This window comes from Anabrus simplex, chromosome 1 (assembly GCF_040414725.1).
Source record: "Anabrus simplex isolate iqAnaSimp1 chromosome 1, ASM4041472v1, whole genome shotgun sequence".
In the NCBI taxonomy this organism is placed as follows: Eukaryota; Metazoa; Arthropoda; class Insecta; order Orthoptera; family Tettigoniidae; genus Anabrus; species Anabrus simplex.
This window is the reverse complement of record NC_090265.1, coordinates 828,033,499-828,057,192: the sequence shown is the minus strand read 5'-3', so window position 1 is coordinate 828,057,192 and position 23,694 is coordinate 828,033,499. Positions and strand designations below refer to the sequence as shown.

General features: G+C 37.4%; 1 protein-coding gene across 3 annotated transcripts in view; it reads right to left on the bottom strand.

The window, feature by feature from the left end:
- The window catches only part of LOC136857586 (DNA mismatch repair protein Msh3), a 168,941-nt gene that overhangs the window by 120,295 nt on the left and 24,952 nt on the right, over positions 1 to 23,694 (bottom strand). For all 3 annotated transcript variants that reach the window (XM_067136364.2, XM_068225244.1, XM_067136365.2), the window contains exons 4-7: positions 23,512 to 23,620; positions 11,518 to 11,643; positions 4,930 to 5,045; positions 3,135 to 3,289 (exon numbers count right to left, since the gene is read on the bottom strand). In XM_067136364.2, coding sequence (XP_066992465.2) covers positions 3,135 to 3,289; positions 4,930 to 5,045; positions 11,518 to 11,643; positions 23,512 to 23,620 — 506 coding nt within the window. The remainder of the gene's footprint in view (positions 1 to 3,134; positions 3,290 to 4,929; positions 5,046 to 11,517; positions 11,644 to 23,511; positions 23,621 to 23,694) is intronic.

The following is a 23,694-nucleotide window of genomic DNA, read 5'->3' as shown; positions in this document are numbered from 1 at the left end:
GCGTGGCAAGACTCTGTGCATCACTAGACATCATAAAATAAGAACCGTCTTCGCCAAAGAAGAACCGGATTCACCGTCTATGAAGAGATCCAGGGTGTGGCAGAGAATGGAAGCACTCGATGATTGCCTACGAAGACAACAATGTATGACATATAATTGATCCAACCATCCACTTCGAATCCTCCAAGAGCCAACCCAACGATGCTGATGGCGAGAAGAAGGGAATTATGAGCCCACAGTTCCATTTTACAAGCAAGCATAACTCAAAGAAGATGGAAATCATTGGCTTGCTGATCAGGAATAGAGTAAAAAAATCACCTCTTGATGAGTGATATTGCACTTTCTGCCTTAAATTCATCAATTTTAAGAAACCATCTTCAGTGAATTTATTTTAAATTCAATTGAGTGTGTTTTTTTACCCAATTTTAGCTGATACAAGGAATACTTTCCTTTCCAGGCAACCTCTAAATTGACGAAGAGATACTATGTTATAAATACTGTATATGTGTACAGTATATACATACATGCACATTACATACTTTAACCTGCTTTAATTGTGTTAACCCCAACCCCCACTAACTCCATGGCACTACAGCCTTAAAGGGCCTTGGCCTATCAAGTGATCGCTGCTCAGCCTGAAGGCCTGCAGATTACAAGGTGTCGCGTGGTCAGCACGACAAATCCTCTCGGCTGTTATTCTTGGCTTTCACATACTGTATATGAGTTGATTATGTGTGTAAGTATAGAAGATATTATGAGTAGAATTTTGTAAATCATATAAATTTATTAAGGATGAGCTGTGTGTTTAATAGGAAAAATATTAATGTAAATTGTATAATACTGTATTTTAGGAAACATGTCTTCTTTTCTTTTTAACTTAAAATGTAGTTGTTGAGAATAATGTATTTTTGTGTATAATTTGCCACCTCATCTGCAAATAAAGTATTTTGATTTTATTTGATTTGAACCTGGGGCCTTTGGGTAAGAGGCACGCATGCTACCCCTACACCATGGGGCCGACTATTTAATTGTGTTAAACATGAATAATATTTGTAATGTTGGTCCAAATAAACCTACACACTCACTCATTCACAAGGAGAAAAGGGACTTGTATATATTTTCCAAGATGACATTAATTCATAAACTAAGAGTGACCACGAGGATCCTGAATTCTAAATGAAAGCCAAGTTATTAGAAAGGTACATATCACCCTATAGAATAAAATGATCCACAACAACATTGTCAATAGCACAAATCAGAATCTGTAAAATGCCATGACCTGTGTATAATACATATGGTGATTTAGGATGCTGACTGAATCTTTTATGATATTAACTATGATGTTCAGTAACACAGGGTGATGAATACACAACCCCATCCTGTGACTTCATGTGTACTTGGTTACTCTGTCTTGACAACAGAATAATAGGTCTATTACAGACCATCTGTCTGGACAAATGTTGTAATATTTACTGAGGTATAGGATAATCGGTACATAGATGTTCTTCTTTTCAGAGTCGACCTCCCTGGCTTGTTTAACATCTATCTCCAAATGGACAGTTGGATGAACCACCAAGGCTCATTGCGATCCATTACGATTGACAATGGATCGCAACAATGTCTGCTCTTCTTATAGATTCAGTCGAAGATAGACAGTGAACTTCTTCACGGACTTGCCAACCTGACTTGCCCGCATCGCAGAGGCCAAAGCCCCCGAAGATGGTTTTCCATGGTTTCTGATTTTCACACCGGGCAAGTGCTGGGGATGTACCTTAATTAAAGGCACAGCTGCTTACTTCCCATGCCTAGCTCTTTTGGTGCAAAAAAAAAAAAAACTTTAACTATTCTTCTCACTTTGCAGTGGCAAGCGTCCATGCAATTCTCCTTTATGGCAGAAGCCAAGCCCATTTCACTCTTACCACAGTCTGCATGATGGCGGTGAGTTGTGCTTGGAAATCTGCCAGGTACTGTTTAAACTGCCGAAACGTCACAGGTCATTTTCAGGGTGCTTGGGCATTCAGAGTTTGAAAATCCCCTTCGAATGCTCATCCAGAAGTTTGCCTTGGGATGGTCTCTACAGACTGCAATGCCTTTTCCCCTTAATTTGTGAGAGATCCAGGTGTGAAAAACTTGCTCTCTGAGGCCTTTCCTTATTTGCCTACCCGATCAGTGGTTGTTGTCTGGCTCACCGAGGTTGAGTTTCTCTATAACTGCTCGCTTCTCATGTTCCAGGTCTCAGATACAATGGAGGTGGGTATCTTTGATGCAAAGTAAACTGTTACAAATATTGAAGTGCTGTATACAAGTCTTCCATTTGGCTTTCATGAGGCCTAAGCCACAAAATATAAATAATGGGAAGGAACAACCAAGTACAAGTCAAGCCACGAACAGAAAGATAGGAAAATTGAAACGACACATAAGAGGATAAACACAATAGAAAGAGAACATTTCCCACATCAAGACTGAAGATCTATCAGGATGGTCCTTCAATGATAGTTGAAGCCTGCCTTCCTCATCAAGCCGGAATGCAGAAACAAGGTCATCAGGGACAAGAACTGGAATTGATGAGGAGAGAGCCAATCTATTTGAAGATGGCAGTGTATGAAGATGTAGAGATTGTCCTTATACCTCTTTTCTTTCTTTTTTTTCTACAATTTGCTTTACGTTGCACTGACACAGATAGGTCATGGTGATGATGGGATAGGAAAGGGCTAGGAGTGCCCTAAAAAAGGTATAACCCCAGCATTTGCCTCGTGTGAAAATGGGAAACCAAGGAGAACCATCTTCAGGGCTGCCAGCAGTGGGGTTCAAACCCGCTATCTTCCCGAATGCAAGCTCACAGCTGCACGCCGCTGACCGCATGGCCAACTTGCTCGGTATTGTCCTTATCCTTAGTGTTTTCTTCCTGTTTCTCCCCCATCCCACAATGACCTGTCATTATACAAATTCTATTATATATTCTATTCTATATATGACATGATTTTCACCTCTTTGTTCCTTTCCATTACATACAATGCAATGAGAAAGTCTAATTAAAATCAATCACTGCAATTCGAATCAAACCAGAATGTACTGCAGAAAATGTGTACAACGTACATAACCTTGAGGAGGAAAAGAAGAATGTATAAACCAACCTGTGTTTAAGAAGAGTTTCAGTTTCAGTAGAAAGAGACTCAGCAGCCAAAATCTCAGTAGGAAGCAGATGAGCCAATCGTTTCTCCAGTTCTTCACGATTAGGACCTTCCTCAAATGAGTCGTGATAGGCTTCGCCTGTGCTAGGATCAAATGCCTAGGGACAAAGGAGTCCTCTTACAATTATAACGAGTAGAAATAAAAGTATGCAAATACACATAAAACATAAGAAGCTAGAAAACAGGACAGGAAGACACAGACAAAAAAAAACAAAAAAAAAAAACATGGCGTAACAGCCCCAAAGGGCCATGGCCTACCAAGAGATCACTGCTCAACCCGAAGACCTGCAGATTACGAGGTGTTCTGTGGTTGGCACAATGAATCCTCTCGGTCATTGTTCTTGGCTTTCTAAACCAGGGCTGTTAGTGTGCTGGCCTTTGGTCACGGGGCCTCGGGTTCGATTCCCTGCAGGGTCGGGAATTTTAACCATCATTGATTAATTTCTTTGGCATGGGGGCTGGGTGTATGTGTTGTCACCATAATCATTTCATCCTCAACATGACGCGCAGGTCACCTATGGGCTTCAAATCAAAAGACCTGCACCTGGAGAGTCGAACATTTCCTCAGACACTCCCGGCACTAAAAGCCATATGCCATTTCATTTTAGACCAGGGATGCTATCTCACCGTCAGATGGCCCCTCAAATGTAATACGTAGGCTGAGTGGACCTTGAACCAGCCCTCAGATCCAGGTGAAAATCCTTGACCTGGCCGGGAATCGAACTCGGGGCCTCCGAGTAAGAGGCAGGCATGCTACCCCTACATTGAGGGGCCGGTGGAACACACAGACAAGGACTGAAATGAAAGGCCAGTGTATGCAGAAGAAGCAAGAAAAGAAATTTAACTGTTGTCTCCAAAGGTCATCAACCCCAATTCTCCTGCCTCTACTGAATTTCCTACAAGCCCCCAGTGAGCTACTTCCCGCTTCCCAGCTTCATCAGATGTGGTGGGCACACACATATATTGAGGAGTACTTTTGAGAGATCTCATTCTTGATATGGGAAGTATTAGATATGGAATAAACTGGATGAACATGAAATAGAAGATACAAAATAAAGGTTTACACAGGTGGTAGAAGACAAGAAAAGAAACCCAGCCAGTTAATAAATACATTGGAAATGGAACAAAAACATATATGAGCAATCATTTTAAAAAACAGAGAGCTAAGACACACAAAAGAAACACATCATGAAGATGATGATGATGCTTGTTGTTTAAATGGGTCTAACATCTAGGTCATCACCCCCTAATATGAAATTGGGACCAAAATAAGCTTTTAGGGGACTAAGGAATAGATCTGGAAGAAGTCAAAAATGGCATTGAGAGAAGAGGTCCATTTCCTACATTTTTCTTCTTTTACTGGGGCCATGACCTAGATGTTAGGCCCCTTTAAACAACAAGCATCATCATCATTTTTTTTACTAGTATTTTTTTAACATCGCAGTAATACATCAAAAGTTTTTGGCGATAGAAGGATGGGACAGAGCTAGGATTGGGAAGGTAGCAGCCATGGCCTTAATTAAAGCCATGGGAAACCATGGAAACTGTTCTCACAGTAGTAGTAGTAGTAGTAGTAGTAGTAGTAGTAGTAGTAGTAGTAGTAGTAGTAGAATATATATAGCGATGGAGAGATATTAAAGCAATCTGAAATTTAAAAAACAAAATTCAGAATGTAAACAGAGTAACTAGGCACAATCAAAATAACTTCATAAAATCTCATCAGTAATCAGACACTTACCACAATCCCCAGACTTATATTGCCCATGGGCTCCTCCTTCTCAGTCACACACAAGATGAAAGATGCTCTGCCTTCATCTGCCAACATGTCTCCATCTTGAAGTAGTGGGTTTACCTTTAACTTGTGTTAAGGAAACTTTTCTGGACTAAAAATGGACTAAAAATTCCAAAATATACATGGAAATATGCACTATAAAATGTTTTTACAATCTTAAGTACTGACAAGGCTGATTTTAAATATCAAAGGCGCTTAAGTGCGGCCAGTATCCAGTAATCGGGAGATAGTAGGTTCGAGCCCCGCTGTTGGCAGCCCTGAAGATGGTTTTCCGTGGTTTCCCATTTTCACACCAGGCAAATGCCGGGGCTGTATCTTAACTAAGGCCACGGCTGCTTCCTTCCATTTCCTCCTAGGCCTTTTCTATCCCATCGTCGCCATAAGACATATCTGTGTCGGTAAAAAAAAAAAAAAAAAAAAAAAAAAAAAGTATTGAGCATCTCATCTCCTACTAACTCCCAAGTCTTCCCAGTCCAAAGATTGCAACATTTTTGTAACGCTACTCTATTGTCAGAAATTACCCAGAACAAGTCATGCTGCTTTTCTTTGGATCTTTTCCAGTTCTTGTACCAAATAATCCTGATGTGGGTCCCAATAGTTACCACCTCATACATGTTTCGAGGACCTTACTGTCCTCTTCCTTCTTTTTTTTTAGGTAATAGACAAGGATAACATTTTAAGAAGATTGTAAATACAAAGGGCACTAGGAAAGTTTTCCAATACACAAAAACAGTTGGCTGGACACCCCTGTTATGGTGAGGGATGAACAGAGGAGTGAAAACCGGTCCAGAAGACAGCAAGGTGTGACCTTCACACCAGTTGTTACCAAGCAGTGGGATTGAAAGCAAGTTAAGATGTCAGTTCTACACGATCATCTCCATGTTAGAAAGGTTTGTTCCCTTTGGGTGCCCCATTCATTTTCAGAGGAACAAAGGGTACACTGAGTGAAACGGTGCCAAAAAACGCTAAAAGTTTGAAAATGGGACTTCACGTAACGTCAATAGCATTGTTACAGGTGAGGAAACTTGGCTTTATTATTACGATGTCCCAACAAAATCCCAGAACAAGGTGTGGCTGTTTGAAGATGAGGGTACTCCTGTGACTGCGAAAGTCAAGGTCAGTGAAGAAAAGGATGATAGCAGTATTCTTCACTAAACAGGGCATCCTGACTCAGGTTGTGCTAGAAACACAAACGACATTTACTGCGAAGTGGTACAGTGAGACTTGTCTGCCTCAGGTCATCCAGGCTCTCAAGCAGCTCCGTCTAAGGTCATGGCTCAACACTTGGCTCTTGCATCACGATAATTCTCCAGCACATCATGCTAATGTAACAATGGATTTTCTTGCCAGATCAAGGGTTGACTGTGGTTGATCACCCTCCATACAGTCCTGATCGTGCCCCATGTGACTTCGCACCCTTCCCAGAAGTGAAGATGAAGCTGAAAGGGCGGCGTTTTGCATCCGATGAGGAGCTTGTGGCACCATGGGATCAAGAGTGTGAAAAATGTAACCAAAGAAAAGTGACAAAGTTGGTTCAGTGACTGGTTTCGACGTATGGAGAAGTGTATTGAGTGTGGTGGAAATTATTTTGAAAAGGTCTAAAGTGTTCATTCACACTGCAAAACTTTCCAATTTCCCTTAGTATTTTATGACATTTATGATGTATTTTATTTTAATTATGACATATATTAGATTTCTGTTAAATGATATTTAGAACTTTGGTGTTTGATGTATGATAATTAAGTAAAGAGGTCTAAGAGATACTTGGTGGTGTGACAAATCCACTGAGGAAGAGGACACTATGGTTCTCAAAACATGTACAGTATGTGAGGTGATAAGAAATAATGAATTGAATCAATTTTAAGTACTGACAAGGCTGATTTTAAATATCAAAGGTGTATTTACTGGAGTAGAGATTGTAGTCAATATAAAATCAAACCACAATGTTTGAGTTAATAAGTGATATGTTTCAAGCTGTCAGTCGCAAGATGACGTGGAATAACATAAGTAGACAAATATGCTTGAACGGAGTTTTTAAAAGTAGGAAAGATAATATGAAGATAATATGAAGATAAAGTTGGAATTCAAGAGGACAAATTGGGGCAAATATTCATTTGTAGGACAAAGAGTAACGGATTGGAATAATTTTTCAAGGGAAATGTTCAATAAATTTCAAGTTCTTTGAAAATGTTTAAGAAAAGGCTAGGTAAACAACTGACAGGGAATCTGCCACCTGGGGGACAGCCCTAAATGCAGATCATTGATTGATTAATATAATATTCCCAAATAGGTACTTATATAGCACTACATCAGAGTTGGCAAGCTTAATGTTGAATAAGAAATATGAAAAAACAAAATGCTAGCAGTATAACATGAAGTATTCAAATTTTTAATCACAAAGGTAAACACATTATTACTTACACACACAAAAACACTGTTCTTACCATTTTTTATTTTTTTTATTTTTTTACCATTCAGGAAAACGAATCTTGTAAAAATCTGAGATACAGTTTATGATCTTCTCCATATTTTTTTTTAGTAGCAGCTTAGTATTCCTATCCATAAAAATATACTTATGTACAAAAAATGCCCGTCGAACACCATAAGCAAAAAACGAGAGGACAAAAATTAACATTGTGCAGTAAGCCAAGGTTAATGTTCACATCACCATCAGAACCTTGAAAGACTTTGCTAATATCCCTTGGCATCCGTAAGTCCATTATTCTGTGGAAGGGTATTTGCCATTTTTTGCTTCACATCAATGTTTCATTTTCCACTAGCAGCATCCACACTAACAACTACAATACTGCATCCATCCTCCTCTGTCTTGCATGCTTTGTGCACTCTGCACAGCATGTAATACCACAATATTACCGCCTTACAATTAAAGATGGTCTGCTGTATGTTACAGGTTTTACCAAAGGCCAGAAAACTCCAAAACAGTATACACCACAAGAAATTATAAATATGCACAATTCTCCAAAATGTGCACAATATGCATAAAAAAATATGATTCAATCGCCCTTATTTACCATGAAACATGTAATTACTAAGTTTTACGTAGTAGAGTTATTTTGTTCGTGGACTGGCCATCTAGTGTCGCTGTGGTGCTCTATAGCAGAGATACTTCTTCGCTAGTCCCAGCATGAGGCAGTTGCGTATGTACAGTATAAGCAGAACCACGGTCTCTGTTGTGAAGGGGAGTTGAATGTCAGCGGTGGAACTTGAGAACTGTAGTTTGAGCAATGGGCAAATTTCAAGTTCTGCCAAAAATTAGGCAAATTCGCTAAGAAAACGTTTGAGATGATCAAGTCAAAATCACCTGGATCATCACGATGAAGAAAAGACGTGAAAAGACAGGTCCAAAGACTATGTGATTCTTGAACTGTTAGCGCCAGTCCACCAACATATTGACTGTAGTACGTACATAGGTATATAATGTAAGCGCCAGTCCGAGAAGTTACTGATTGTACTATATCAGTGTACGCCATGATGCCTACATCGTAGGCATCAGTCCACAAACTGCAGACTGCATAAGTATTAAGATATGTGGCTCCATTACATATATTCATTTGCATATATTTCCCAACACTAGAGATTACCAACCAAATTGCTTCAATGCCTTGAAAATACTGGTTTGTGTGGTAACTACTGATGAATTCATAAGACAGAGGAGTATGAATCCCTTCATTAGCCATACTTAAATTACCTAGACTGGCCATAAATACTGTTACATAATAATATCAGGTTACATTCAAGACGTCTGTGACCGACCGACCGACCATCTGCATTTAAGGCTGTCACCCACTTAGCAGATTTCCTATCAATTATTTACTAAGACTTTTCTTATATGTTTTTGAAGAACTTGCAAATTTATCAAACATTTCCCTAGATAAATTATTCCAATCCCTTGTTCCTTGTCTTATAAATTAACATTTGCCCCAATTTTTCCTCTTGAATTGCAACTTCATATTTTGATCTTTTCTACCTTTAAAAACTCCACTCAAGCTTATTCATCTACTAATATTATTCCATGCCATCTCTCCACAGTCAGCTAGGAACATACCACTTAGTCAGGCAGCTCGTCTCCTTACTCCCAAGTCTTTTCAGTCTAAAGTTCGCAACATTTTCATAAAACTACTCCTTTGTCGGAAATCACCAAGAACTAATTGTTCTGCTTTCCTCTGGATCTTTTCTAGTTCTTGTAACAAGTTACCCCAGTGTCGGTCACATACACTGGCACCATACTCTAATTGGGGTCTTACCAGAGACTTATATGTTCTCTCCTTTTCATCCTTACTACAACAACCCTTCAATACTCTCAAAACCATGTGAAGAGATCTGTAGTCTTTCTTTACAACCTTCTTAATGTGATTATCTCATCCAGGAATGTGCCCCTAGAGGCTACAGGGGAGACAAGTCAGATTTTATCATTCTGACACCAACATTAGTGGACTATACATTTCACTAAGACATTAGATTACAAATTCTTAAATGTGCTTTTCTACGACATGCTTAATAATATCCATTCTTGAGTGGAGCAGAGTCCAGCTGAAAACTCCAGTTTCATCCCATATACAAAGTTTGATTTAAATATTTTACAACAAAACAAGCACTGTGTTTTGGTACATTTCAGTGGACGCTTTTTACCTTTCTGTCCGAAGTGCCATCAACAGAAACTCCCCCGCCCCTGCAACCTGCAACCAACATATACACAAACATTTCTGACATTTTCAAGACTATTAAAACACCCTTTTTGCTACAGACAAGAGCAAACAGCACATCTGGACTGTATAAATGAACGTGATCCTGAGCAAGGTTCGTCATCAAGGCTAGTATCTTCATAACTGAACAAATTGAATATTCTTAATATCTACCACCTTTATCTTCTATCTCTCATATTTCTTCCATCAATGACTTTTATGAGCGAACCTATTTCTTTAAAATAATCTAAGAAGCTTCCTTATTACATTGGTAATAGGGACCTCAATGCCAGTTACCTCCCTGTTTACTTCATTCCTGATTTTGTCCTTTCAAGTAGTCTGATTCATAGTTCTAATGAATCTCATTTCTGTTGCCTGAATTCTGAGATTTGATCATTTCACATTTTCCACAATATTTTGGAGAATATGTGCAGAATATATAGTCTATCACACATATTATCCTGGGGCTTGGTTATTATCTAAATTTCAAATTGTCAGTTTTATGCGAGGCAGAAGTAACTAATAATAGGCATTATTCTAGAAAAGGTTGTTACTGCCATCATAATACCTGAGCCCCAACTATTTCAACACTGTGCATGGTGTCAGATAACTAGTTAGAGGAAAGGTGTAAATTATGTAGGACTTCAAGCGCAACAAGTTTTGATATAACTTGTTCTTGGCTAAAGAAAAACTGCAAAGATGCAAAGAATATTTTAAATTGTATAGAAGGAAGAAAGTATGATATCAGTGAATGCTACTGGCGAAAAATCAAAACTGACTTCAAGAAACAAAGAATGATCACTGACCTTTTCACAGCATAAAAGTGAAGATCCGGACATTAAAAATAGATTGTGTGATTATGTGAATGAAAAGAGGCCTAACTTATACACAGACAAATGTGCCAGCTAAAAGCTTTAGCTATAGTCATTGAACTAGTCATCATGGGCTCAAAGTTAGCCAGGGCTGCCTATAAAGATCTTTTAATCACAACGGATTAGGCTTCCAAAGGAAAACTAACATTGCTCAATGGCTTCCCTATGATTATGAAGAAAAGTGTTGAATTTTCATTGTAATTCACGTCTGGTTTTCTTACTGCAGAATCCGACTCATTAGCTCTAACAGCATCTGAAGATTATGACAAAAGAAAAGATTATGGCACACTGTTTTTAACCAACCAAATTGGTATTTTATACAGGATTTAGTTCTTGTAAATAAAACATTAATAGAGCAAATTTTTTATATTTTTAGAATTTCCTCTCTTAAAATTATGGTGCGTGGATAACTTGAAAGTGTGGATTATTCCCTTGTAAACGGTAATAACAATTTGCTTTATATTGCACTGACACATGTAGGTCTTATGGCGACGATAGGATAGGAATGGTCTAGGAGTGGGAAGGAAGCGGCCATGGCCTTAATTAAGGACAGCCCCAATATTTGCCTGGTGTGAAAATGGGAAACCATGGAAAACGATCTTCAGGACTGCCGACAGTGGGGTTGGAACCCACTATATCCTGAATGAAAGCTCATAATTGTGTGACCCAAACCACATGGCCAACTTGCTAGGTATAAACAGTAATTATTCTACAGTAGTAACTGTAAAGCAATGCATATTTCACCTCAAAATATCTTGAAGAAAAGTGGGGGGAGGGGGGGGATAGTGCCTACAGAAGCAAGCAGCTAGTAAGTTCCAAAAGGGGTACAATGTAGACTGGTTTTTCAGAAAGAGATGATTACATTTCTTTCTTTTTTTTTTTTCCTGCTCACACATAACGTAAATTTCAAGTGAATGCGATTCTTTTCTTATATAAAATTGCAAACAATTAAAGGATATCATCACCAATGAGGGTTGCTTTACTGATGACATATGCCAGTTCCCGCGTGAACAAGGAGTGCCTGTTGTCACTAGCAGCCTTCAGAGCTGCTGTTTCCACCTGCTTCACTACTCCTACCTTGTAACCTAGAAACACATGGAGAAATTCATCAACACATCAACTTTTCAAACAGCTCTCAGAGATGTGTAACCAGTCTTTGTTTCAAACTCCTGTCCCTTCAGTGGGTCAATATGCACACATTCTCATCTATGAACATAAAGTGGATGAATGGATTGAACAGACAAGGCTACCTTAGTAACATTATTTACCAATTTAGTGTATTAACAAATTTTCACCCATAGCAACTCTTCTTTTGAGATGTTGACTACTTCTTCCCTACCACACACACACACACACACACAATTGAACACTACTGCAGGCCTGGTGTTGAGTGACACAGTCCTATGGACACAGACAACTCACTTGCCCACTAACGAATAACAATAAACTCAGAATGCAAGGTCATCCCAGTACAAGGAAGTGGTGAGGCAGTTCGCTGAAGGTAATTCTGTGTCGGCAGGTGAGTAGTGCATGTTTGAGGCCACGGTGCAATGGGAAGTGGGCCTGAATAAAATTATGACTCTAAATTAACAAATACATTGCAATTGGGAGATATCCCAGTGGCAATGACTGCTTACAGCAGTATATCAGCAAAATTAAATGAAAACAAATTACATAATATTAAAAAATACAGCAAACAGTTAAAAAAAAAAAAAAAAAAAAAAAAAAAGGATTTACAAAGGGTGCCAATAAAATGTATACACTGTTTGTTCATCAATAATTTTGTAATAAATTAAGATAAAAGTCTGAAATTTAGTGAAGAAGTAGTTTAATGTCCTGGATGTACGTGGCCTCGGATTGGTAACTTTTGTTTAGTTTGTTTAGAGCCGACATGAACAGAAACACAAAATGGCAGATGCAAGGAGAATATATTCAAAGAAAGAAACAAAGGTGATTTTGAAGTTGTACTTAAAGTTTGAAAACATTTCTGCGGTACAGTGACGGTGACGGAAGCAATTTTGAACACATCACCGACACATCAACTGTGGTTTATATTGATAAGCTGCAGACATCAATTTTAGCTGCAATCCAAAAGCTGTATGGCGACGAGAGGTTTTATCTGCAACAAGATGGTGCCGCAACTCACTACCATTGAGACGTCAGAGAGTATCTTAATGAAACTCTCCCTGGACGATGGATAGGCTGAAGAGACACTGTCAAAGTTCTTAGCATGGTCCCCAGAACTATCATCTCTAGACCTACCTCTGGGTGACCCTACAGGATGCTGTATACCAGGCAAAGCCACATACACTAGCTGCACTATGCCAAAACATTTAATTATCATGTGCAGCAATTCCAATGGACACAGTACAGAATGTTGTTTGTTGCTCTATTTGTCGACATCAATTGTGTTTGACTGCTGACGACAGTGGCCACTTTGAACACCTCAAGTGATTTCAATAAGTTGAACATACCATGTTACTATATTACATGTTACAAACAATCACTGATAGTGTACACACAAAAGAATGATATGAGTGCGTATTCATTCTTTTATGTGTACTCTATCAACGTGTGTGTATATATGATAAGTCACTGCTCTCCGTCATCATCATCATCATACTTTTCTAACTCCAGTTTCTCAGGTGTGGTGTACAAGCGCTCACCATCTCTTCCTGTCTGCATACAACTTCCCATTTGAGACCTCTCTCCTCCACATCTGATTCCACTGTGTGTATCCAGCATTTCCTTGGCCTTACCCTTGGTCTTTTTCCTTGGATAGTAAGGTTGAAGTACATCCCTCAAAGCCATACGTGAGAATCCACATGACGTAGGTGTAGTACAGGGTTGTTTTTGCTTTTTGTGGTATCTGGCAGTCCCAGAGTAGATTTTTTACTTGATTATAAAAGTTTGATGCTTTCTGTATCCTACTGAGTAGTCCAGCCCCACGGTGTAGGGGGGCAACGCGTCTGCCTGTCACCCGGCGGCCCCGGGTTCGATTCCCGGTCGGGTCAGGGGTTTTAAATTGTAAATGATTAATATCCCTGCCCTGGGGACTGGGTGTTTGTGTCATTCTTAATGTTCCTTTCCTCACATTCAACACTTTACACTTCCGCTATTTCCAAATACAACATATGGTGCAAAGTAGGGGCAAAAGATCTTTTTAGGTCGGCGCCCTGAATAAATAGCATTTTTTAAAAATCCTACTTGAGTATTTCCAGCTTGACAGTGTTGTCTTTTGAGATTATGCTTCAGAGGTACTTGAAGTGAGGAACTGATTCTAGTTTTGCTCCTTTCAAAAAGAGATTTGAGTTTGTTCCTTTCCTCTTGATGGTCATTTCTACAGTCTTTGTTTTACTTATCTTCATCTCAAATTTATTGAACGTATTGTTCCATTCAATCTTTTCTGTACTTCAGCTTCTGTTTCTGGCAGGTCTCTCGCTCTTCAACCTCATAATGTGCCCATACCACTGAAGTCTATGCTTCTTCATTACATTGGTAATAGGGACCTCAATGCCAGCTACCTTCCTGTTTACTTCATTCCTGATTTTGTCCTTTCAAGTAGTCTGTTTCACAGTTCTAATGAATCTCATTTCTGTTGCCTGAATTCTGCAGTTGTCATTGTTTGGTATAGCACATGTCTGAACCATATGTGAGAAATGGTACGAAATAGGTGTGGTACACGGCTGTTTTTGCAGTCCCAGAGTAGATTTCTGACCTGATTGTAAAAGTTGGATGCTTTCTGCTGAGTATTTCCTGCTTGACAGTGTTGTCTTTGGAGACTGTGCTTCCGAGGTACTTGAAGAGAGAAACTAGTTTTCTTCCTTCCAAAAAAAAGAGGTTTGAGTTTGCTCCTTTTCTGTTGATGGCCATTTCCTTGTTTTACTTATCTTCATCTCAAATTTATTGAACAAATTGTTCCACTTGGTCAGTTTTTTCTGTAGGACTACCTTAGCTTCTGTTTCTCTCCCATAACAGCACATAATCAGCAAATACCAGGGCATTTGGTCTAATGTCCATTTTCTCAATAGACTTTATGATCTTGTCCATTACTATTATGAACAAGAGTGGTGATAGGACACTTTCTTGTTGGACACCTCTCTTTGTCTCAAACCATTTTGATCATCCATTGACTGTCTGAACACAGTTGTAGCAATTCTGGTATAGCTTCTTCACTTTGTCAGTCAGGACTTTGGCACCCTGAGGTCTTCCAGGCATTCCCAGATCGTGTTCCGAGGGACAATGTGTCTCCATCTCTCTCCATCTCTTCCCTATATATACCAAAACAAAGAGTACTGAAATTACAAACAAGCTCCAAACAACAAGATACATCTTTATATCATGCAAGGACACAATAAATGACTGTATCCTTTCTTATAATTTGGGAACATTCCTAGGTGAGTTACCTGAATGGAAAACAGATTCTTTCAGCTTGCCCTGAATTACGAGAGAAGACACAAGTAATTTCTGTGTCCTTGTGGCAACCTGTGTTCAGTAAACATGTCTGATAATGTACAGGACCATTACGAACAATGCATGATACTTGTGGGTGTACATTTTGAGTGCATGCTATAACGACACAGTTAGGCAAGTGTTCCCATCATCACCTTGCAAGTTATATGACATATCTTGATGTTCAGAGCGTGTTTGTAATGTGAATACTGTTTATTTTGCTGCATATTGTATTTCACTCCAGTCAGCATTCTAACCTGAGCATTTCAAATATTACAAGGAATTATATCACAAGAAGAAATTTAATGATAAAGAAAGAAGAATGAAACAAGAAATACATTAAAACAAGAAGTAAAAATGATGTGACAATTAAAAATTACTTTAGAGTATTGTGAAAGAACATGGTAAAGTCCTGATTAACATAAGTCTGCTAAACCAAAACATGACTTATCCGAAATGATGGTTACAAAATATAAATTAATAATTTGTGAAACAGGTGCTTAAAATCAAGCTGGCATTGTTGCTTGCAGCAAGTGACATAAGTGTCTTACCCCTACCCCACATTCCAGTACCCTGTGTACCATTAACAATCCACTCATTATATGCCGTCACAACAAGTGTTACAGTACCTGCTCTGCCATTTATTGACTTGGAGGTCCTTATACAGATTATTGTATTTTACTTTCGATGTTGATCGGTATAAGTGCTTTAAGTGTAATGTTTTAAGATGTCGGCAAAAACAAAACGTGTTGTGGTATCAACTGAACAGAAAATCAAAGCAGTTAGATGGAAAATGGGAGGTTGTTACAAAAGATAGGAGCAGATGATGCTGTTGTTATCTCAACAGTATCTGGCTGGATAAAAGCGAAGCCAAAATTTCAGGAACACTTGTGGGAAATTTCAAAACACAAAACTATGATAAAAGCTGAATATGAGAAATTAAATGAAGCCCTACTTTTCCAGCAACGTGCTAGAGGAATGCTGATATCCAGACCTAAACTTACTGATTCTTGAATAAAACAGTGAATCCACATCACCTAATACAATGTTCATCAACGGATGGCATGGTATACCTGCTCGAGTGCTTTGCAAGAAGAAAGTTCAACAGAAAATTTCTCATTTTATAACTTTTAAGAAACAGTGTGCCTAAGTACAGTAGAAAGTAAATAATTCAAAATCTCGCCTAATTCGAAGACCCCTCTCATTCCTGGAAACAATAGGAACGGTTTTGCATATTATTTAAATTGTTTAATTTGAAATACGGATAATAACTGGTAATTCGAAAAACTACGTCAGTCCCATTACTTTTAATTCAAAACTGCCTTTATATATATAAAAATAGTATTTTACAGAGTGATTTAAATTCAAAATGTATCCGCGTCATGATAGAATGCATTTTCCGGAATGTACAGGGGTAGCTTTCCGCACTTTCACTCACTCTGGGGTGTCTAGTGTGCTTCATATTTGCTAAGTTCGAGTGAAATCGTAATTTTTGTATCCAACATTTTAAGAAACGCCACAATATCATGTAGCAGGCAGTGTGGGGAGAAGCAGAATCCGCGAAAACTGTCGATGCCAACAGTTGCAAAAAACGTGGTTCATATAATCAATTCATACGCAGCGAACAATATTGTCAATGTTAATAAACTTAACCATGATAGGTTAATATTGTGTTTGGTCCGTATTGACTGGTCTGAATGTATAATATAACTATTTATAATAGTTTATTTAAATCCGCCTTGATCAATACACTCATTGTAACAGAATTAAAAACATTGAGCTAACAGACTACTACACGATACATAGTTTGGATATCAAAGATATGTACTCCAACATTCCTATTGTAGATACTATAAAAATAGTAAGAAAGAATTTAATGCAACACAGCAAATTAAGCAAGATGGAAATTGAAGAATTTTTAACATTTGAATTTACTTTGGAAAATAACTATTTTGTTTTTGACAACAAAATTTACAAACAGTCTAAAGGCCTAGCAATGGGTTCGCCAGCTTCAGGTATTTTAGCTAACATATTCATGGATTACATGGAATATAATAAAATAGTGGATAAAATAGATGGATTGATTACATGGTTGAGATACGTCGATGATATATTTGTTATTATCGATGAACGAAAGGTTAAACCTGACGGTATATTACAGTATTTAAATACTTTGGATAGACAAGTGCATTTTACGATGGAATCTGAAAATGATAGGACTTTAAATTATTTAGATTTGACAGTTACTAGAAATTCTGGTCATTTTGATTTTCAAATTTTCAGAAAAGCTACTCAAACAGATACTATTATCAGAAATGACTCCAATCATCCAGGTCAACATAAAAAGGCAACATTTTACAGTTTAATTAATAGAGCTATGAACATACCTATGTCTAAGAAGAATCATAATAGAGAGATAAATATAATCCATCAAATCGCTCGTAGCAACGGATATCCCAACAGATTTATTAATAGAATGATAAATAAAGTGAAAAATGAACCTAAAACAACTTTAATTAAAGAGCGAAAAGAGAAAAAGAAATTCGTAGTTCTAACTTTTCGAAATAAGCACTCTTATCAACTGGCTAAAATTTTCAGGAAAAAGAACATCAATGTCACATACAAAACGGATAATAATACTAATAAGATCATTTTCAATTCAGATAAAATAGAGAATAAATGTATATTTAATAAATCAGGAATTTACAAATTAACATGCCAAACATGTAAACAACGATACATAGGACAGTCCGGAAGAAGTTTGGCTATAAGGTACAAAGAACACGTTAATGCGGTCAAACATAAAAGATATTCGGCAATGGGAGAACATATGGTTGAAATGAATCATAAGTTTACAGACATTTCCAATGACATGAAATTATTACATTCGACCAAAAAGGGAAAACTGATGAATGTTTTGGAAAATTTAGAAATTTACCTTACATAAAAATGTAATTCTGGATCAAGTTTAAATGAGAAAAGTACAGAAGATAACCCACTGTTTAGGCTAGCATATAATCATTTAAGGAACAAAAGGAAGAAGAAAAGAAGAAAAACTTGAAGATCCTAAATTTGTATAGTGTTTCTCATTCAGTTCAACCAAACTTGTATGTATTGATCATTTTTATAATATTTCATAAGTTCTCTTTACTCTTTGATATGATGTATTGGGACACAATACTCCTTCAAATTGTAAAACAAAAGATTGTGTCATATTGTGTTATTCTTTGATCTAACCACTGATGAAGGGAATGGTTAAGATTTCCCGAAACATGTATGGTTTAATTAATAATGTTCCTTTCATTTAATGAGTGTATTGATCAAGGCGGATTTAAATAAACTATTATAAATAGTTATATTATACATTCAATATTGTCAATAGCAATGAAATTGCATTGATTTTTTTAATGCTGAGCCCAAATGGACTTACGGTTTTAAAGGAGAGAAGTGCCAGCTGGGAAATCGTTCAAGGGTGGAGGTCACTGTACTGCCTTGCAATGCACACGGAAATGAGAGACTTCCTCCCCTCGTCATAGGAAAGTTCGATAAGCCACGACATTTTAACGGAGTCGGGCACCTTTTGTGCAAGTACAAGGTATCTAAAAAATGCAAACAGTACAGTAATCTAAAAAAATAAAGCATGTGCACAGGCGAGCCAGCATAATTTGTCTTCGTCTTTGAATCGTGTGTTTTTTCCTTTCGCTGTGTGAGGTTATGTTTGCCAGTGATTTATCAAAATGCATTATTTGAATAACATAAATGCAACTTGTTAGAAACATTTCGGAAATAGTTTTTCCATGGCATTTGAAAGGTTTAAATTGTGAATCAAGGTGATTGAATGCATTAATGGATCTTATAATACTTCGTGACGCGGTTTCTGAATTATGAGAGAAGTGCCACGGCAGGAAATCATACAAGATAGAGTCACTGTACTATATTGTAATGCAGAAGGAAGCGGGAGACTTTCTTCCCTCGTCATAGGAAAGTTTGATAAGCCACAATGTTTTAAGGGGGTTGGGTACTTTCCATGCCAGTACATGGCATCTAAAATGCTTCTGTACTCCAATCAATAAAGCAATTGCACAGGTGAGCCAGCATAGATTTCTCCTCGTCTTTGAAACATGCTTTTTTTTTTCCTTTCATTGCGTGAGGTTATGTTTGGCAGTGAGTTATCCAAGTGCATTATTTGAACACTGTAAATGCACCTTCTTGGATACATTTTTGGAAATAAGTCTTTTTCCATTTTCTTCCAGGTTTAAACTGCAAATCAAGGGGATCGCATGCAGTGACGGGTCTTAGAATACTTTGTAATCTGGCAAGAGTTGGCATTTCTGAATTACGAGTTGGCGGTTAATTCAAAATCATGTAATTCGAAGTCCAATTTTTGTGTCCCAAATACTTCGAATTAATGAGGTTTCACTGTATTGTATTTTATAATTAAATAAAGTCTATTTCAAATTTAGGCAATAATGCATGCACATAGGAGTAGAATATTTGCCCCTTTCGTTCTAACGATAGTTCCCTTAATTTATCTGAAAAATGCAGTTGTCTGGTGTGAATTTGAGAAATCATGGAAAACCATGTTCAGAGCTGTCAATACAGTAGTCGGGTACGAATCCACTATCTCCCAAATGCAAGCTCACAGCTAAGTGACCCTAACCGCATAGCCATTACTACTATTGTTGTTGTTGTTATTATTCCACAAACCTACTACGGTGTCCTAGCAGGCAGAGAGGTGATACCCTGACATGGTGTGTCCCAGGTGGCGGATAGGGGTTTCCTCACCGGTTTACCGTCAGACTTGAGTGAAATAAAATAGCTCTCACCGACCAAACACTTTCCACAATCTCATTTTTCATCATATCATATTTCAGTCATCACCTTTCCAGATCACATCTGGAATTGTAAACCCTGATCACGGTCAGACTATTGATCATTGACCAGACAATCAACCTAGTATGGGGAGTCTTCTATTGAAAGAATCCACTGGTTTGGACAGCTATTATATAATCATCCAAGCGAAGACACCATTCGGATTGGTGGGGTGTCAGATACAAGATTAAGGTGAGTCAGAGCACCTAGAGACATCATGAACAATCATGCAGACTAATCAAACTAAGAATGTTCAACAAGCCAGGAATGTTTTCGTATTTGGCAACAATAAATATCAATTCACTGATGAAGGTTGGTAAGTTAAAGAATCTAATTGATATTTTGGATCAACACAAAATTGTGATCACAGCTCTTCATGAATTACGTAATACTGATCAGAACCCATTTGAATCAGGTGGGTATCATCTCTATACAGGACCTCCAGGTGAGAGAGTTATGAGGAATGTTCCTCAATTCGGAGTTGGTGTCTTGGTACACAATAGAATTCTAGATTCCATTATTGATTTTTCCTCAAATTCCATGCAAGTAGCATTGTTAACGATTAGTGGAAAACAAGACATACACATTAATAAATGTTCATGCACCAACAAATGAAAAACACAGAACTGACAAGGAGGGAACAGATCAATTTTGGAATGTACTTGACCAATTGGTTACGAATATACCTGATATTAATATTAAAATTTTACTTGGAGATTTCAATGCAAAGATTGGACGTGAGAGGAGATTTCGTGTAGTGGTGGGGTGGCGATGGCCAGCATATAAACTGACAAACAAGAATGGTGAATGGTTAATTGAATTTTGTATTAACTATGGACTAATTGTGGAGACAACAGGGTTTACATGAAAACCGCATAAATTAATGACTTGGAAATGTCCTGATATTAAGTTAGGTGAGTCTCAGATAGATTATGTGGCCATGGATCATAAATTTCATAAAGAAATTTATAATGTAAAGGTTCTTCCTGGTGTCGATGTTGATTCAGATCATTACATATCAAAGATAAAATCAAATGAACTCCCAAAAATAAAAATAAATTGAAAAAAAATTCATTAGGAAGAGAATGTATGAACATAGTTCAGTCATTAATAACCCAGTATAACGCTTTTAAGTGACAACTTGGGGACCACTGTTAACAAATTAAAAGCCTTAGCAGAATAAGTTGCTCCCATTAAAAAACTAAAAAAAACATTCATGGCGGAATGAAGAGTGTGATATAGCAATACTACGCTGGCATAAAGCTTGGCTGAATGACCAGCAACAAAAAACCGAAAGTTCTAGGAAAGAATTAATCAATGCCAGATGATTAACTGCCAAATAAATCAGGAGGGTTAAAAGGAACCATCAGAAGGAAACATTAAAATCTATTGATGAAGCTTTCAATCACCATAAAACAAGAGGTTATTATAGGACATTTAAAAAATACCAAACAAATTATACTGCCCCTACTCTTCTGATGAAGGATATGAATGGAAAGGTGGCCCATAATGATTATGACAATGCAATAATTTTGGCTGGATACTTCTAAACACTACTTAGTAGTAATGAACTTTAAGATTATTTTGAATTTGATCTGTATCCCAGAAATAAAAACACTTCTGGAAAAGATCATACCACCAGTTTACGATGAAGTGTGTGCAGCTGTTGATTCACTTAAACATTAAGCGGCGGGAAAGAATCAACTAGTAGCGGAACTTTGGAAGAATGCAAATGTACAGACTATCTGGAATTTGCATAAACATCTCATTGACATTTAGAATACCCAAAAATTGCCTGAAGATTGGAATGTTGCAATTATATGCCCACTACACAAAGAAGATCCTAGTACAGTAATCAAAGAATTTCATATTCCAGAATTCATGAACAACTTGATAGTGAATTTGGTAAATCTCAGGGTGGCTTTTGTCCAGGACAAAGATGTCCAGATCAAGTTATCAGGCGCAAATGGATTATAAAACATCAAAGGATTAGGAGCAACAATTTAGTGATCACTTTTGTTCATTTTCAAAAAATTTATTATAGTATGCATTGTGAATCCTTACTGAATTTGGTTTACATCGGAAACTTGTTAACCTTATTGCTGTCACTTTTAGAAATATAAAATCTAGAGTTAGCTTCAGAAATGAAATCTCTGAGCCATTTCAAATTCATACTGGTCTTCGACAGGGAGATAGATTATCCCTGTTGTTGTTTAATTGTGTGCTGGAAGATTGGAAGAAATATTCGACTAAATTTTCTTGCATTTGCTAATGATCTAGCATTATTAGCAAATAGTACTGAAGAAGCTAAATTTCAAGTAGAGGAATTGGAACTGGAATGATTAGCAGTGAAGGTTATGTAGAAAATTTCTTTTGAAAAAACAGAAATGGAAGCCATCTTTTCGAGTTGACACTTCACATATAATGTTAAATAATACTCAGAAAATAAAGGTTATAAACAAATTTAAATATCTTGATGAGATTACAACTTGGAATGCTAACAAAAGAACATCCACAGGTGGTAGAATTCAAAAACTGAGTTGAGCAAAACAAATTACCTGGCCGAGTTACAAGAAACAGTCTCTTTCGATTGATGCTAAATTTTGAAATTATTACTCCATCGTTAAACCAGAAGCAACATATGCAAGTGAAACATGATTCAAACTGAATACCCAATCAACAACAGACAAACTGCAGAAAGTTAAAGAAGAATTCTTTGGACAATAATTATAAATAAAAAAACACCAGATTGATGGCCAGTGGAGACTTTTGCCAAATTCACTACTTTACAAGGAAAGTAAAGAGGCGAAAATGGAGGATTGTATTCTTTGGACATATATACCGCTTACTAAAGACTAGACCCCTGAAACAAGTTTTTGATTTCTTTAGGAATAGTGAAACAAAAAACACATGGTTTAAAGAAATACAAATGGATTTAGATGAATTGAAAATTACTAACGATCAAATTGAAAACAGAGAAGAGAAACGGATTCTAAATAACAAGTACACAAGACTATCATTTAAAAAATCGCAGCTTAAGCAGTATGTTATATCTGCAAAAGAACGAGCTGCAAGATCATCCAGAATGAAGGAGTTTTTGGGAAAGGAAAAAGTAGTCAAGTGTTAAAAGCTGAACTTATTCTTTGAAGATTTTGTCGTATAAGGTTTGATTTTGGTGCTTCAATGCGGGCGAAAACATTTTACTATATTATTTTCATTAAACAGTTTTTTTAATAATATTATTTATAATAATGTTGTCGTTAATATATGATACTACTCTTTGAGCTTATAAACCCTCCTTGTCAAAAATATCTACAAACCACACCGCAGCATCAGCGAGTTCGGATCCACGAGTTGGACTGTGGACACACTACGCCAGCGAAACAAGAACAGAGCCATATGAGCAATGCATGCCCAGCTCTGATCTGGACCGAAGTAGCAAAAATGACCTTAAGGTTTTTGGGAAACTGTTTCATGAGCAGCTGCAGTTTTCTATAAATTTGTTCACACTCACTGAAAGAGAGAGAGAGAGAGAGAGAGCGAGAAAGAGAGAGAGAGAGAGAGATACGTATGCAAGTATGCTGATTCCAGACTTATTTTATCAAAATACAGAATTTAGGATGTCAAACCTTCTTCAACAAGTCGACGAGCATGAACTTGAAGGCGATGGATTGGTATACTGGCTGTCACAAAGTTACGGTGAGGGACAGCTGCAATATGGAGAACTCGGGATGCAATCTGAAACATTAAATCAAACCTCTAAATTTATGACATTATTACATTTGTTGTTCAATGTCAGACAACATTAAGTG